This window comes from Arvicanthis niloticus, chromosome 13 (assembly GCF_011762505.2).
Source record: "Arvicanthis niloticus isolate mArvNil1 chromosome 13, mArvNil1.pat.X, whole genome shotgun sequence".
Taxonomy (NCBI): Eukaryota; Metazoa; Chordata; class Mammalia; order Rodentia; family Muridae; genus Arvicanthis; species Arvicanthis niloticus.
Window position 1 is genome coordinate 63,837,355 of NC_047670.1, and position 14,665 is coordinate 63,852,019.

The following is a 14,665-nucleotide window of genomic DNA, read 5'->3' on the forward strand; positions in this document are numbered from 1 at the left end:
TTCACTGTTTCTTTAAGGAAGTTGAATTTGCTCCGTTTGGAAGCAGCCAGGCTTGGCTGAATCACCTTCTCCCCTCCACCAGCAACCCCGTCCCCCCCCCCCGCCCCCGCCCCCGCCACATACAAGGGACTCCAAAATATCCAGTGATTTCAACACTACCCCCCCCCCCAACTCACACACAGAGGGAACTCCAAAATATCCAGTAACGGGGCTGCAAACTTTGTATCAAAAACATTAAAAGACAAGTATTGTGTAACAAAAAGATATTTTAATAACAAAGTTGTGGGAAGACCAGTATTCTGAACTGAGTAGGGCTCAAAATAGAAGGCAGGAAGCTGGAGGGTAAAAGAGTCCTCCTGTCCTTCCGGTCTGTCCCTAGGGCTGGCTGCCTCATGACCTCCACCCAACCCTCCTAGATCCCCTGAATGCCGGCTCACAGCTCTCTCCAACTTCCCACACAAGGGAGCTCTTGGGATCACAGCCTCCAGGATTAGTTTTTCACTATCCAGTCATTTAAACTGTAAGGGACCTCTGGGTTGTGGGGAGGGAGCATCTCTTTGGAGCCATCTGTCCTTTTTCCCTCCAGGCTCCGCCCTTGGCATGGGTGGGAAGAGATGGGCTTGAGCCTACTTTGGACAGAAGCTCCACTAACTCAGCTGATCCCATCCTGGGAGAGCAAGAGTAGGAGAGGACATAGCTGGTAAGAGGCCCCAAGCTGTATACTCTACCAAGTAACCAGGACAAGCCCCTCAAAGAGACTGGAACTTTCCTCATTCCTATGTGTCAGCCTTGGGTTTTATGCCCAGGCAGCAGCACTGTTGTGTCCATAGCCTCCCCTCCCCAATCTGCTGATTCCCACATCCAGTGTTCTGAGGATGACCAACTGCCAGGGCAGAAGCTGGTTATAGTCCTAGGCTGATGGTGGCTGAGGTCCATGGGGGCCACCCTGAAGCCTATTGTATGACAGCCTACAGAGATCAAGTGAAAACCAGAGAAACACATTGCAGTGGCATTTGAGATGTGCATTTTAGGGTGGAGCCACTAAGACTGAGGAGGCTTAGACCTGGACATTGTACACTTAGATAGGAGGCTGGGCATGCCAAAGGCACAGTTCTGCAGACTCCAAATGGCTAGTCCCCACAGCTCCTGCTGTCACAGTGGACGGTGCCATGTTTCTGAAGACCCCTTAGAGACCAGGCTCTTGGTGGTGATGCTGGCACCTCTGTTCCAGGGGGTGCCAACGCCATTCTTCCTAATGACAAGGCCTCCACCTCAACCTGACTTTGCTCAGTTTTCTAACAGGTCCCATCCGTGGATATTGCATTAGATTGACCTAGATCACTATGTACCTTCACCCATCTCTTTTGTCTGTTTGCTCACCTGCAGAGTGGACGGTGTGACAAGCTGTCATAGGCTAAGGTCAGGAGTAAACAACTGAGCATAAAGATCTAGGCAGTGTTGACAACTGTTAACACTGGAATACCTTTGCTGTGTCAGAACTTAGCCAGGATCAGTGGAAGGGCAAGGCAGGAGTGCATACCTAAGGTTTGATTAAGGAGTCCAAAGAACCCAGAATAGGTAAAGGTCATGCTACTTGGGAGCTTTGTAAGAAAGCAAAAGCTCACCATGCAGTTCTAAACCATACTTTACTAGCACCCCTTTAAAACATATAGGGTATACAGCCCATTCTCTCTGAATGCCCTTTTCCCTGTTACTGCCCGACACTGCCCAGTGTACCCACATGGCCCAGTCCCTTAAAGGAGTCATCTAAGTGGTCAGGAGATCCACCTACAGGTTTCTGATACTCAGCTGGGGTTGGCTGTGGCTCTGGGTCCTCACTTCAGTCTGGACCACCCCAAGGGGGGGGTTGGGGTGCTAGGTTGTAACATTGTAACACACTGTAACCAGGATTAGCATCAATCCAGGAACAGGTGAGACAGGGCCAGCACAGAATCCTCCAACATTCAGGGACCACACTGTGGTTCCAAATGTCATTTTTACTGCTAGGACAAAGGTGGTTCTTGGGAGGGTGGGGGGGAGTCTGAAGCCAAGATAGGGCCTTGAATGGAGAGGGAAACTTGGCAGACTTAGGCCCCTGGGACCATTTTAGCCCTTTAGGGGGAGCACAGAACAGCACCTCCAAGAGATACCCATGGGGCTGGAGAGATGGCTCAGAGGTTAAGAGCACCAACTGCTCTTCCAGAGGTCCTAAGTTCAATTCCCAGCAACCACATGGTGGCTCACAACCATCTGTAATGGGATCTGATGCCCTCTTCTGGTGTGTCTGAAGACAGTGACAATGTACTCATATACATAAATAAATCTTTAAGGGGTTGAAGAGATAGCTTGGGGGGAGGGGTGTTAAGAATACTGGCTGTTCTCTAAGAAAACCAGGGTTCAATTCCCAGCACCCACATGACAACTCATACCCAGTTCCAGGGCTTCTGGTACCCTCACACAGACACACATGCAGGCAAGATACCAGTGCACATAAACAATAAATTGAGAGAGAGAGCGAGCGAGCGAGAGAGAGAGAGAGAGACAGAGACAGAGAGAGACCGAGACCATATAGCATCAGGCTACAGCCCAAAGCCTCTCAAGCTTCAGGGGGAGGGGCAGACACAGGAGGAAAAGCTGGAGTATCCCTTGGCAGCCTGGGTGAAATTCATGGAGCAGGTGTTCAGGGGGTGTTCCAAGAAAGGGAAAAAGGATTGTGCTGGGGACCTCAAAGAACAGCCTGAGCTGGCTTTTGCAAGTGGGGTGCCAGGCCTCACACCATCCCTCACTACTCTCTCATCCTGACCAGTCACAGCAGGAAGGAGATTTAGGTCCTCACAGGACAAAGAACTTCTGCCCTCTCAAGTAGCTTCCCAAGCAAAGCACCCGTCCCTCCCCAGAACGAGTCGTGTGTAAAGGAAAGGAGCTGACCCTGGCAGCTGCTTCCCTCTTCTCTGAGCTGGGAAGCCTGCTGGGCTAAAGGACCCCCAACACAAGGCATCCTGGAGTGTGGGCAGATGGGAGTCAGGAGGGGGCAGGTGGTGAAGGCACCTACATCAGTGAGGGCCACTAGACCACTCCCATCTCCAGCTGTGGAGGACAGGTGGGGCCCAGGAAGAAGTGAGGCAGTGCCAGCACAGAATCCCTCAATAGTCAGGGACCAGACTGTCATTCCAAATGTCATTTTACTGCTGGGACAAGGGTGGTTCTGGGAGGGGGCTGAAGCCGAGGTAGGAGCTCAAGGCTGGGAGCCCCAGCTTGGTGGAGGCCTGCCTTTCAAGGGAGAGGGAACTTGGCAGACTTAGGCCCCCAGGACCACACAAGTTGGCCCTGTCCTAAGGAGGGCACAGGACTGCTTGCAGGTCCTTGGGCAGGGAGCCAATAACTGTATCAATGTACAGCTGAGCCTGTTGCAGTGTCACCTCCTTCACAGGGAGCTGGTGGCTCTGTGCCCGTACCTAGAGAGACAATGGTAGTAAGAGGTGAACATACTTCTGGCCTGGCAAGTGGGGGCTGGGCAATACAAGGAGGCTTCTCACCAGCTTCTCCCGAAGTTTCAGGACCAGGTCGACCACTTCCACCTCCGACTTGTCCTTCATCCAAGCTTCGATGTTCTGTTAGGGATATTTCCAGCTCTTCTCACCAAGCCTCCCACCTACCCTGGGCCTGTACCTATCCCTCCCTCTGCCTTCCCTCACCGCCTCACAAATAGCTTCCAGGTGCAGAACCTCCAGCTTCTGGGCCATCTCTTTGTGTCGTTGCCGATACCAGCCATCAAAATGGGGGGACTTGAAAAACCGTCTGTGATGGTGAGAGGCAGCTAAGGAGCTGACCTAGCGAACTTGAGGGCACCCACAGCAGCCTATGCCCTCCTGTTTTCCCACCTGTAGAGGCCCAGCCAGTCGCCCTTGAGGATGCAGGTGAGCTGGGGTCCTGCATGCTCCAGGCTTCTTAGGAAATCGTCCTGGCGGAAGGGGCGTATCTGGGGGGGGCTCTGAGATAAAGGTCACATGAGCTGGGTGCTACTGAGCCAGGCACACAGGTCCTCCTTTTCATCGGGATGGGACCCTCCCCCAAGAACATATCCAAAGATCTTCATCTACCCTGCTTGGAACAGATCCCTGGACAACCCTTCAGGAGTTCTGTCAGTGCCCCTCCTTGCAGTCTTAATTTCTCTGCCCTGTGGGGGATGCCTGACAGGCACAGAGTCAACTTTGTGCCCTGGTAGCTCTGTATCTCAGCCCCCCTCTCTGTAACATGCAGACACCCGCCTCAGGCCTTCCCTTCTCGGTATGGGGACTAAATTGACCCTCCCCCAGAAGTCCCTGGACTCCACCTTCCAGGGTGTGATGTTCTTCTGTAGTGGCATGAGGCTGGCCATGTAGTGCTCCTGGAGGGTTAAGAGACAGGCAGTGAGTGTGAATCATAAGCCCTGTCACAGGTTCTACAATCACTAACCCCTACTGTGTCTCCCTCACACCCATGGCTGGCACACTCCCGCCTGTCTCACCAGAGGGATGATGAAACTCTGTGTGAGCTCTAGCAGGTGCCGCCTCAGCAGGGCACTTTGCACATCCCATGGCCGCTTCTTCTGTATGCCCTGGAAGAGGAAGAGGGGACTGAGTCTCGGCATCAACTGGTAGTCTGCATCCTTCACACCATACCAAGTCCCAACATCCAGGCCCTACCCAGGAGGCTGTACCTTGAGCAGTCGTTTAAGCAGTGCTTTGTCCCGGTGGAGGTGGGCAGTATACGAGGTGTAGAGGCCTGACAGGAGGTCAGAGCTGTGGCTGTCCATTCAGCCTCCCTTCCACACCCCCAGAGCTCTACTGATGATGAAGATGGTTGTCTCATCTGCCTACAGCCCCATTCCCTTGACAGAAACTGCACATTTCTCACCCCCTCCATCCTGAGACTCAAGGGACCTGCTAAAGAAGACAATGTCCCCCCCATCTGCCATCATGGGGCCTGAATAGAAAGAGAAAGAGTCAGAAGGCCTGGCCATCCCCACTGGAGGAATCTACCAAGTGCAGGACAGGCCTTACCAGAATAGATGGGGCTGCAGCCCAAGGGGGAGGCACAGACCTGGCTTGGTGTCAAGGGTCTTCAGCCGTGAGGGTTTTTTAAGCTTGACCTGCTTAGGTAGGTCCCCTGTGAAATACACCCAGTAGGCAAGACTCAGTACCCACAGCTCTGCCTAAGATGGGCTCAGAGGTGTTAGGAACAGAACCCCACCTCAGGCAGGTCCCAAGCTGGTGAGGCTCATAGCCCCTGGACTTCTCACCTGACATCTTGGGCTCCCCAATTCGTAGGACATGAGGCCAGTGCTGGAGTGTTTTGATAAAGAAAGGGTTTGTGACTCCCAGGACCACGTTTGGTCTAGAGAGAGAGAAAGAGAAGAGGCAGAGACAGGCCTAGGGCAGGCAGTGTGTGAGCAGGGTGCAAGGACACGTACTTACGGAGCCTGGGTTCGAGTTGTGAGCTCCTTGAACTCACTGTCGTGGATGGTGAAGTAGGGACGGAAGTCACAGCAGAACTTCAGGGGCTGGAGGCAGCTGTTGGGGGAAGGCAGCAAGGAATGTGTAAGGCTAGGGTAACCAGGCGCAGCCTTGAGTAAACACAGTCTAGTGAGTAAGGTTTGTACCTGGTTAGGGCTAGTACCAGCTCTGAAGACACATCAGGTGAGGGTGCCAGGACCACTAGGGGCTCCCCAAGAAGCATGAGCTCCCACAGGGTCTGCACGTGGGTTAGCACTGGTCGGAAGCACCTGGTTCAGTCAGGCAGCTTTGTTACAAAGGTGCTGTTGTGAGTACAGGACAAACTACCCCTCCCAAAGACAGTAGTAAGGATGGTCACAATGCAAGTGACATCTCAAGTCACCAGCCACACCACCTATGTTCTGACAGACAACTTGAGCAACTCCTGGCCTAGGGGATGTGACCTAGACCCTGCTTGTGAGGACCTGGAACTCCTGTTGCAGATCCAAAGCCCCAGGAGGGCCTGCCAATCCAGGGCCCTGCTGATACTATTGCCTCTTATGTGTCTAGACTAAAGCCCTGGCTCCTGTTAGGTCCAAAATGGAACAAGATAATCTCAACGTCCAGGCTCCTTTGAAGACACCAAGAAAGGCACAAAGGGGCAGCCACAGAGAGCAATGTCTTCCTGGCAACCTCCCTAGGCACAGAACCTTCCTGGCCACAGAACCTTCCCCCATTTCCCCTACATCAGACACTTGGGCGCAGGTTTCTTCTAGTGTGCAAGCATCTCAAGGGTCGCTCAGACAGGCAGCCTCTCTTGGCAAGCTGTGCCCTGCATGACAATAGTGCATGACTGTGGTGCCCTACGGGGCTCACCTAAACAGATCCAACTCATGGACACTAGCGAGGACAACTGGAGCAGGCAGCAGGTTCTGAGAAGGGAAGGGAAGGTAGGTCAGGCCTAGGGGAAGGCTCTATCTGACAATCCCCCTGCAGCCCCTCCCCCTGCCCTTCCCCTCCCCACAGCACAGGCTCCATATTGAAACATGCCGGCCACCCCCCATGGCTTTGCCTAAGTTTGGGCACCCACAAAGCTGGTGAGGTAGAGGAGACAACCATCCAGCCCAGGGACAGAACTCAAGTAAGGCCCAGCTCCCTCTACTCCATTTCCCACCTCTTGGTCACACTGCTTTGGAGGGGATTCCAGCTTGTCTACCCTGGATGGGATGCGCACCTGGGGAGGAAGGAAGCAGCTGGCAGGAAGGGAGTAGACTATCTCCACCCACCAACACCAGCATCCGCTTACTCTTCAGTGGGCCCTCACCTGAATGACGACTCCCATGATAGGTAGGTTCAGGGTCTGCCCAGGCACCGGGGCTGGCCATTGGTCAATCTCATTACAAACTGTGGATACAGGTGGCCAATATCAGGAGCCCTCCCAAAAGGCTGAGATGAGACAACGTTGGCCACACATCTGATGACCACTCACCTGCTTCCAGGCAGGGTGCCAGCTTCTCAAAGTATTCAGGGGCAATCAGGCTTAGGAGTGACTGAAACAGCCGGACGAAAGGCAGGCGGGAGACCAGCACTAATGACTGTGATGAGACAGGGCCAATCAGAGGGCATTCAGCTACAGACATCAGACATCACTCCTAAGAGCCCATGGCAACCCCGAAGCCACGCTTACCCATAGCTGGCTGGGGCAGCACATCCCTGCCACCCCATAGCTGCCACAGAATAGCCCTAACTGGTGTATCAGGACTGGACAAGAAAAAGCCTGATGCCTTTACCATAGAGTAGAGAGTCCCAGATAACAGGATTAGGACTGGACCCGGGGTCTTCAGAGGGAAATGTGGGTTGGCTAAGTTCCTTACCCCAGCAGTGTGATGAGACCAGCAAGACTCAAGGAGCTGAGATATTCTGGACCCAAGGACAGAAAGGTCTCAAGTGCCATACTAGGCAAGGAAGGGCTTCAGGAAGTACTGGGCCCAGTGGTGGCTCCTCCTTGGTCCTGCCACCCAGGTGGGCTGCAGATGGATAGGAACCCATGGAGGCTCGGACTCCTCACTCGCTGATCTCCGCTGTCGGCCATTTACTACCTATCCACAATACTATTTCACAGTGGCAGGCAACTCACCTTCTGGAAGTAGCCCCTCTTCACAGAGCTGTCCCTCACCTGTCTGAAGTACACATAGCCCAGGTAGTGCGCTGGCTCCCTCTGTAAGGAGTGCAGTGTTAGTCATGCATACCTAGGGCATTAGCTGGATCCTGGATGACATAAACAAAGGTCATTTAGGAGGAAACCTAAGGTTGGGCATGGTGGCACATGCCTTTAATCCCAGTACTTGGGAGGCAAAAAAGGGAGATATTTGAGTTCAAGGCCACCCTGGTCTACAGAGTGAGTTCTAGGACAGCCAGGGCTATGTGGGAGACCTTGTCTTAAAAAAAAAAAAAAAAGGTTGGGGTGCTAAGAACCTAAGAGCTCCTAGGAGCCACTTGCCCCTGAGACTCTTGCTGCTCTCTGCCTAGCACAGCGGGACCGAGGAGTCCCTAGTTCAGAAAGTGGGCTAATCCAGTCTAAGGAACATCTGCTGCTACAGAAAGAATTTAGCCAATATGAAAATGCTCCAAGACCCCCGAAGGCCTTTCAGAGTTTTCCTCACTGAGCCACAGCCTACTTAGTCACACAGATGTCCAGCAAGAGAGATATGACTCACAGAATCAACTTTAGTGATCCTGGTGAACCCCTTAAGAGCTGGCCTAGGTGGAGTCCCCCGGGACAGAGTCAGCAGGACTTGCATTGACCTCACAGGATGGGCCTGGCCAGTACTTCTATCACACAAAGCCCAGGGGCATTAAGGAGATTTCACAGCCAGGAGCCCCCCACAAAGGGAGAGAAGACACAGACCAGAGAGACACCCCACTACTTACCTGCAATGCCAAGGGGGCCTTGTTGTTATAGGAACTATCGTCAACATGCCAGAGGCTCCTTTGTCCCCCACACTGACGCATACGGAAACTGAACTGAGTGTCTCCCAGGCACCCTGAAAAGAGGCAGTCCTACCATACAAGTCACGGTAAAAGAATCTCCTCCCATTGTCAGGGATGAGGGCTGTGGCACGAGGGTGCACTGGGCTGGCCTTTGTTGGCACAAAAGTCCACTCAGGGGTAAACAGACTTGAGGATCTGTTTCCCAACAGTTTCCTAACCTGATCCTATACACAACACAAGGGCCTTGGATGAATCAACACACAGACCCACTTTCAGTTTCCCTGTAGGAACCTGACTCAATCTGCCTGGGACAGGAAAATACACTACACAGTGCTCACTGGTCAGCTGTGGTGCTAGCGGGAAGATCAGCTTGCCCAGATATATGGCTCTCTATGGGTTTTAGAGAACATGGCTACCTTAATGCAGCTGGGGCTCTGGTGGGGGCCCATCCTTATTGTACACTGCTGGTAGCCTAGATACCACTGGCCTGGGCCCCCGTCGTCCACTTTTGACCACTGCCTTCCAGTCCCAGAGTGAGCATCCAGTTCAGGGGGTGTGGGATCACCTACCTGAGTGGGAGTCTGGAAACGCCAGGTAGCAGATGCTGCTTTTCTGAAACAAACAGAACCCAGTGAGGGCTGACTCACTCCCGGGGACATCCATTCCCAAGAAATCCAGAACCTACCTCCTTGTCTGTGAGCCGGAAGTCAGTTGGGTAGACTAGCTGCAGGGGAAGACAGAGTACTTGGTGATCCTGAGTCTGCCGTAGTGATACGGTCCACTAAGACAGCTCAGCAGGGCCACAGGCATGTGTTTGCTAAGGCAGGCAATGCTTCCGGCCACCCAGTGACCTCCTCCTCCTCTACATGCTGTCTTACATCAGACCGTCTTCTCCATGGCCTTCACCCCTAGTGTATAAGCCAGCGTGCTTGCTAGTTTTCCATCAACTTGACACTAGCTAGCTAGATCCATCCAGAAGAGTGACTCTCAACTGAGAAGTCTGGCCAGTAGGCAAGTGCATTCTCTTCATTAGTGAATGATGTGGGAAAGCCCAACCTGTAGTGGGTGCCCCACCCCTCGACTGGTGGTTCTGGGTGACACAAGAAACCAAGCTGAGGCCCGGAATGGTAGCAAGACTAGTCCTTAGAGGCAGAGGCCAGGAGGCTGAAGAAGGTTCTGTGTCAGGTGACCCCCTCCCTCAAAAAGCCTCACTTACAATGAAAGCAAAGGCAGCTTGGTCTACACAGTGAGTTTTAGGACAGCTGGGGCTACAAAGTAAAACAAACAAAAAATGTGCACATATGGGAGCCGGCGAGAGTTTGTATGTATGCAGGATGCTGTAGAGGTTGGGAAAGGACACTGGAGCTCCTGGAAACGGAGCTCCTGGGTCTCCCTGCCTCCTCCTCTTCCTCCTCTCATCCACCCACCACAGTCTCTGCCTCCTGAGTGTTGAAGGTATGGGCTACTATGCCTGACCTTATCCACACATTTAAAAAGCAAGTGGTGGTGGTGGCGGTGGCGGCAGCCACAGGATGCAGGACGGGCAGATCTCGGAGTTCAAGGCCAGCCTGGTCTACACAGCAAGTTACAGGACAGCCAGGACCACATAGAGAAACCCTGTCTAGGAGTTGGGGGACCACTGCCACACACCAAAAGCTGTAAAAGAGGTCCTTAGATTGTGAGAGCTACCTCCTGGGAAGTTGTAGACACCACAGGAAAGGATTTATTTGGACATAACTGGCCAGAAGCCACCCCAGATGGACTGAGACGGCAGAGCAAGGTCCTTTCTTTAGCTGGCCTACAGGTACCCCTAACACATGCTCCCCTGATCCTCTCCATTTCTCTTTAAAGCTAGATACCACGTCTTGCACGTAGGCTCTGGTGCACCCATCTGCTGAGGGTCGCCATGTGCTGCTGGAGTTCTGAGTACTACAGGCCCTGAACTACTTTCCCCCGTTTCTAGCAAGGGTTAACTCCCCGCAGGGCAAGAGCCTACATTTGCACTTGCTTTTATGAACTTTGAGCCCAGCATAGACTCAGCCGGACCAGTCTGGGGTACTGGCTGCTGAGAACTTGATTGGTTGATGAATGTGTGCATCAATGGGCCAGTTTTTGTCTTCAATAGGGAAGGGTCACCTGAAACAGAAAAGTCTTCAGTCTCACTGCCTGCTTCTCATCCTTACTTAGCTGAGCATGGGTGAATCTCCTGGAGGAGGCAGACTATCTCTTCCTCTTCCTCCTCCTCTTCTTCTTACTCTTCCTCTTCTTCTTTTCTCCTTCTCCTTCTTTTTAAAGATTTATTTATTTTATGTATTTATGTGAGTGTACTGTCGCACACCAGAAGAGGGCATATGACCCCATTACAGATGGTTGAGAGCCACCATGTGGTTGCTGGGAATTGAACTCAGGACCACCAGTCAGTGCTGTTAACCACAGAGCCCTCTCTCCAGCCCATCTTTCTTCTACTTCCTCATACCACAATCAGTCCTGGGCTTCATACAACTTGGTCAGGCTGAGCTGCTGTGAGTGAGTGCAGAGCAAAAGCTCTTTGGAAGTCTGTAGGACCCTGAGATTTCTAGGGTGAGGAAGAAAGTCAAGAGGCAAACAAGACGAGGGTCACATGCACGCCCCACCCCACAGACTCACTGCAGGGTTTCTCCGTACAGTCAGAGATTGGGAAAGACTCAAGTCACTGCTATGGGATATTTCAGGCATGGCTGTGGGGCTCTAATACTCAGCCAGCTGCAGTCCCACACCCACTGTCCAGCAAAGGCTCAGGAGTCCAAGTCCACATAACCTTTAAGATTACCTTCGCCAGGCAGTGGTGGCGCACGCCTTTAATCCCAGCACTTGGGAGGCAGAGGCAGGCGGATTTCTGAGTTTGAGGCCAGCCTGGTCTACAGAGTGAGTTCCAGGACAGCCAGGGCTATACAGAGAAACCCTGTCTCCAAAAAACAAAACAACAACAACAACAACAACAACAAAAAAAAAAGACTACCTTCAGGCCAGGCATGATGATGCATGCCTGTATGTCCAGCATGTGAAAGACAGTCAGGAACACACTGCTACAAGTTCAAAGCCAGCCTAAAGAGTAAATTCCAAATAGCCAAGTCTATACAGCAAGATGCTGTAAACAAAATAAAACAACAAAACAAAAACAGCCTGGGGCATAGCTATAAAGTTCTGGATGTCCAGAAACTTCCCGTGTAGATCAGGCTGGCTTTGAACTCAGAGACAAGCCTGCCTCTGTGTCTCTTGAGTGTTGGGATTAAAGGTGTGCACCACCAGGTTTTCTTTCTTTCTATGGTTAAAGGAAAAGTCTCTCAATTTCTGTTGTGATTCTACAGGAAAGAATTTACACAGCAGGAAGTGGGGCCTTTAACCAAGGGTGCCACCTCACCCTCTGTCAAGTGGTGCCGTTTACAACAGGTCTCCCAGGAGCCTCGAGTCCCTTCTAAGAATTGTACCTTTCTGTTTAGAAGGTTTTAGACCCCTAGCCTCTCGGAGATCATATGGACCACAGCATTTCCCAACCACAAAGATATGCTGTCCCAGCTGTCTCAAGGGTCACTTTTCAACTTTACCTACCTGAGCTCCATTCACAACCTCTCAGGCTCTCACGGGTTCCTCTGAGAGTGTGGTCTGCCTCTGACACACCTCCATCTACATGAACCCCAGGCTTTGGGTCAAGGGCTTTGAGAACCTAGACTTTACCTTGACTGGGCTTGCCAAAGGCTTCACTGAGCCTGTAGCATTTTTTTTTCTTCCTCCTCTTATCTTTCTGGTGGTTTCCTGGGTTTTGTTTTGTTGTTTTCTTTTTTTTTTTTTTTTTTTTTTTTTGAGACAGGGTTTCTCTGTGTAGTCCTGGCTGTCCTGGAACTCACTTTGTAGACCGGGCTAGCCTCGAACTCAGAAATCCTCCTGTCTCTGCCTCCCAAGTGCTGGGATTAAAGGCATGAGCCACCATCGCCCGGCTTCTTTTCTTTTTTTAAAGACAAAAGTCTCACTATGTAGCCTTGGTTTACCTGAACCAGGCTGGCCTTGAACTCATAGAGATCAGTGTGCTTTTGCCTCCAGAGTACTAGATTAAAGATAAGTGTTACAACGTCTTTCTTCTCTTCCTTTTCTTTCTTTCTTTCTTTCTTTCTTTCTTTCTTTCTTTCTTTCTTTCTTTCAACAAGATCTCATTCTGTAGCTCAGGCGCCTCTGGGACTCACTATATCAATCCAGACTAACCTCAAACTAATCATCCTCCCTCACCAACAGCCCCCCCACACCCCCCTCCACACCACCACCCCTGCAAGGCTGGGTTTGCAAGCACTACTATGCCTGGCTGATATTTTCCTCTTTTCTAGTAGAAGAGAAGCTGTCTTTCTGGGTAGGTGGGTAAAGGGGATGGAGGCTTTCAGACCACAGAAAAACCACATCAAAAGCCTAAGGCCCTGCCCAACTGCTCACAGATGGTGACCAGATGCCAAAGGTTGAGAAGAGCTCAAGACACAGGGATCAAGCAGGGCCTCACAGGGTCTGGATCTGATTCTAACTGAAAGACGAATGCCACGGAATTTTTAGCAGGAAAGCCAGAAGTGAACTACCAGTGAGTGACATTGGAGACTGCAGAAGACCCAATGTGAGACGTGGGGGCGGGGGAAGGAGGGGCGACACCCTGGGACTCTGGCTTGAGCATCCAAGGGGCCGGAGATGCTTCGTAGGCTACATTGATGGATTGGCAGTCAGGCTTTAGAGATCGTCGCTTCCTTGGCCTGGGAAGAGTTCCTAGAGCTCTGAGGAAGAGGCTCCTCTTGGAGAGGTGACAGGCAATAGGAAAAGAGGAGGTCTCTAAGCTAGTCACTAGTCGAAAGAAGTGGGCGAAAGGTCAGCCTGAGGGTGCAAAGTATTCAGAGAGGCTCCTAACTGGACCCTAGACCAAGTAGGAAGGCTACAGGCGAAAAGGCTATGAGTCCAGCTTCCTGGAGGGTGGGCGCCCCGGGTAGAGGAACGGTTAGGCGGAGTAGAGGATTTTGAGGAAAGCAGCAGCAGGGGTGCAGGCGAGGGAAGGGAGGAGCGTGAGGGGGAGGGGCATCTGGAGAGGAGGGACGTCCGGAGAGGAGGGGCCTCTGGAGAGGTCCTGGCCACCGAAGGAAAGGCACCGAGACAATTCTGGAGGGTCATCCAGCCCATCGGCTCACCTCTAGCGCCTGGCCCAACTCCAGATCGAAGGTGACCACGCACACGCACTCCAGCCAGGCAGAGAAGCGCGCCCAGGGGATCTCCGCGGTCCCGGTCCGCGCCGCGCGGCCGGAGGACGTGGATCTTGTCGCGCCTAGTCCTCCGCCAGCTTGCCGGGGCCCGGGGCCCACCGGCACCTCCATGGTAGCAGCTCCAGCGGTACCCCGCACGTTGCAGAGAAACGCAAAGGTTCACCTGGGCCGCCTCGGAGCAGTCGAGCTGCCGCCGCAGGCCAGAAGGGCCCCTGAACAGCCGCGCGCCCCCTGGCGCTAGAGAAGCGTCCGCCCTGGGGTGTCGCCTAACGTACCAGCGAGAAAGGCCCCAGCCGGTTAGAGGGGTCTAGAGATGGAGGCGCTTCCCGATGAAGGCGATTGCTTGACCCGGGTCGGCCAGTAGGGGGATAGTGCGGCCCTGCATCTGCAGGAGAGAAAGGGCGGTTCCTGATATCATCCCTGCCCCGTGTATGGTTTCTGAGGGACTTTGGGCGTGTAGTGGTGTCTACCGGGGTGTCTGGGCCACATATAGGATTGTATTGGGCACACCCCAGGGGTATCCAACCGGGCCGAGGGTTGTGAGCATAATGTTTATTTTGCGTGTCATCGCTTGTCATAGACAGCTTTCATGCTGGACAAGCCGCCCAAGCTAGTGACAGACAAACCTCAAAATGCTTTTTTTAAAGTGTGAAAGCCACGGGTGGTTTGTGGTGGTGCACGACTTTAGTCCCAGCACTCTGGAGGCAAAGGCAGGTTAGCCTGGTCTACAGAACAAGTTTCCAGGACGGCTAGGGCGACCTACAGAAACCCTGTCACGGGAAAATCAAGGCAACCAAACAAAATAAAAAACTGTTTGGGGCTAAGAGATGACTCAGCGATTAAGAACACGGGGCTGCTCTTCCAGAGAACATGGGTTCTATTTCCAGCACACAAATGTAACTGGACTTCCGGAAGATTTGATGCCCTCTTCCAACCTCC

At 52.7% G+C, this 14,665-nt stretch overlaps 1 protein-coding gene across 3 annotated transcripts; it reads right to left on the bottom strand.

Annotated features, from left to right (window-relative positions):
- Positions 1-3,163: 3,163 nt before the first annotated feature.
- On the bottom strand, positions 3,164-14,085 carry Dennd6b (DENN domain containing 6B). Of its 3 annotated transcripts, none has more exons than XM_034517228.2 (20): positions 13,655-14,085; positions 9,151-9,189; positions 9,035-9,077; positions 8,406-8,518; positions 7,612-7,692; positions 6,964-7,069; positions 6,799-6,878; positions 6,649-6,708; positions 6,351-6,406; positions 5,642-5,764; positions 5,457-5,552; positions 5,282-5,376; positions 5,083-5,148; positions 4,700-4,764; positions 4,508-4,597; positions 4,334-4,387; positions 3,882-3,991; positions 3,696-3,798; positions 3,537-3,611; positions 3,164-3,455 (listed from the first exon to the last, which is right to left on the bottom strand). In XM_034517228.2, exons 1-20 carry the CDS (start codon positions 13,835-13,837, stop codon positions 3,333-3,335), a joined length of 1,761 nt encoding a protein of 586 aa, XP_034373119.1. In that variant the 5' UTR covers positions 13,838-14,085; the 3' UTR covers positions 3,164-3,332. The 3 variants fall into 3 exon arrangements, 2 of the variants coding, with proteins under 2 accessions (XP_034373119.1, XP_034373123.1); XR_004608127.2 differs by having other exon boundaries at positions 3,389-3,455; positions 3,704-3,798; positions 13,655-14,047; XM_034517232.2 differs by lacking the exons at positions 7,612-7,692; positions 8,406-8,518; positions 9,035-9,077; positions 9,151-9,189; positions 13,655-14,085 and adding an exon at positions 7,349-7,406.
- Positions 14,086-14,665: the final 580 nt, after the last annotated feature.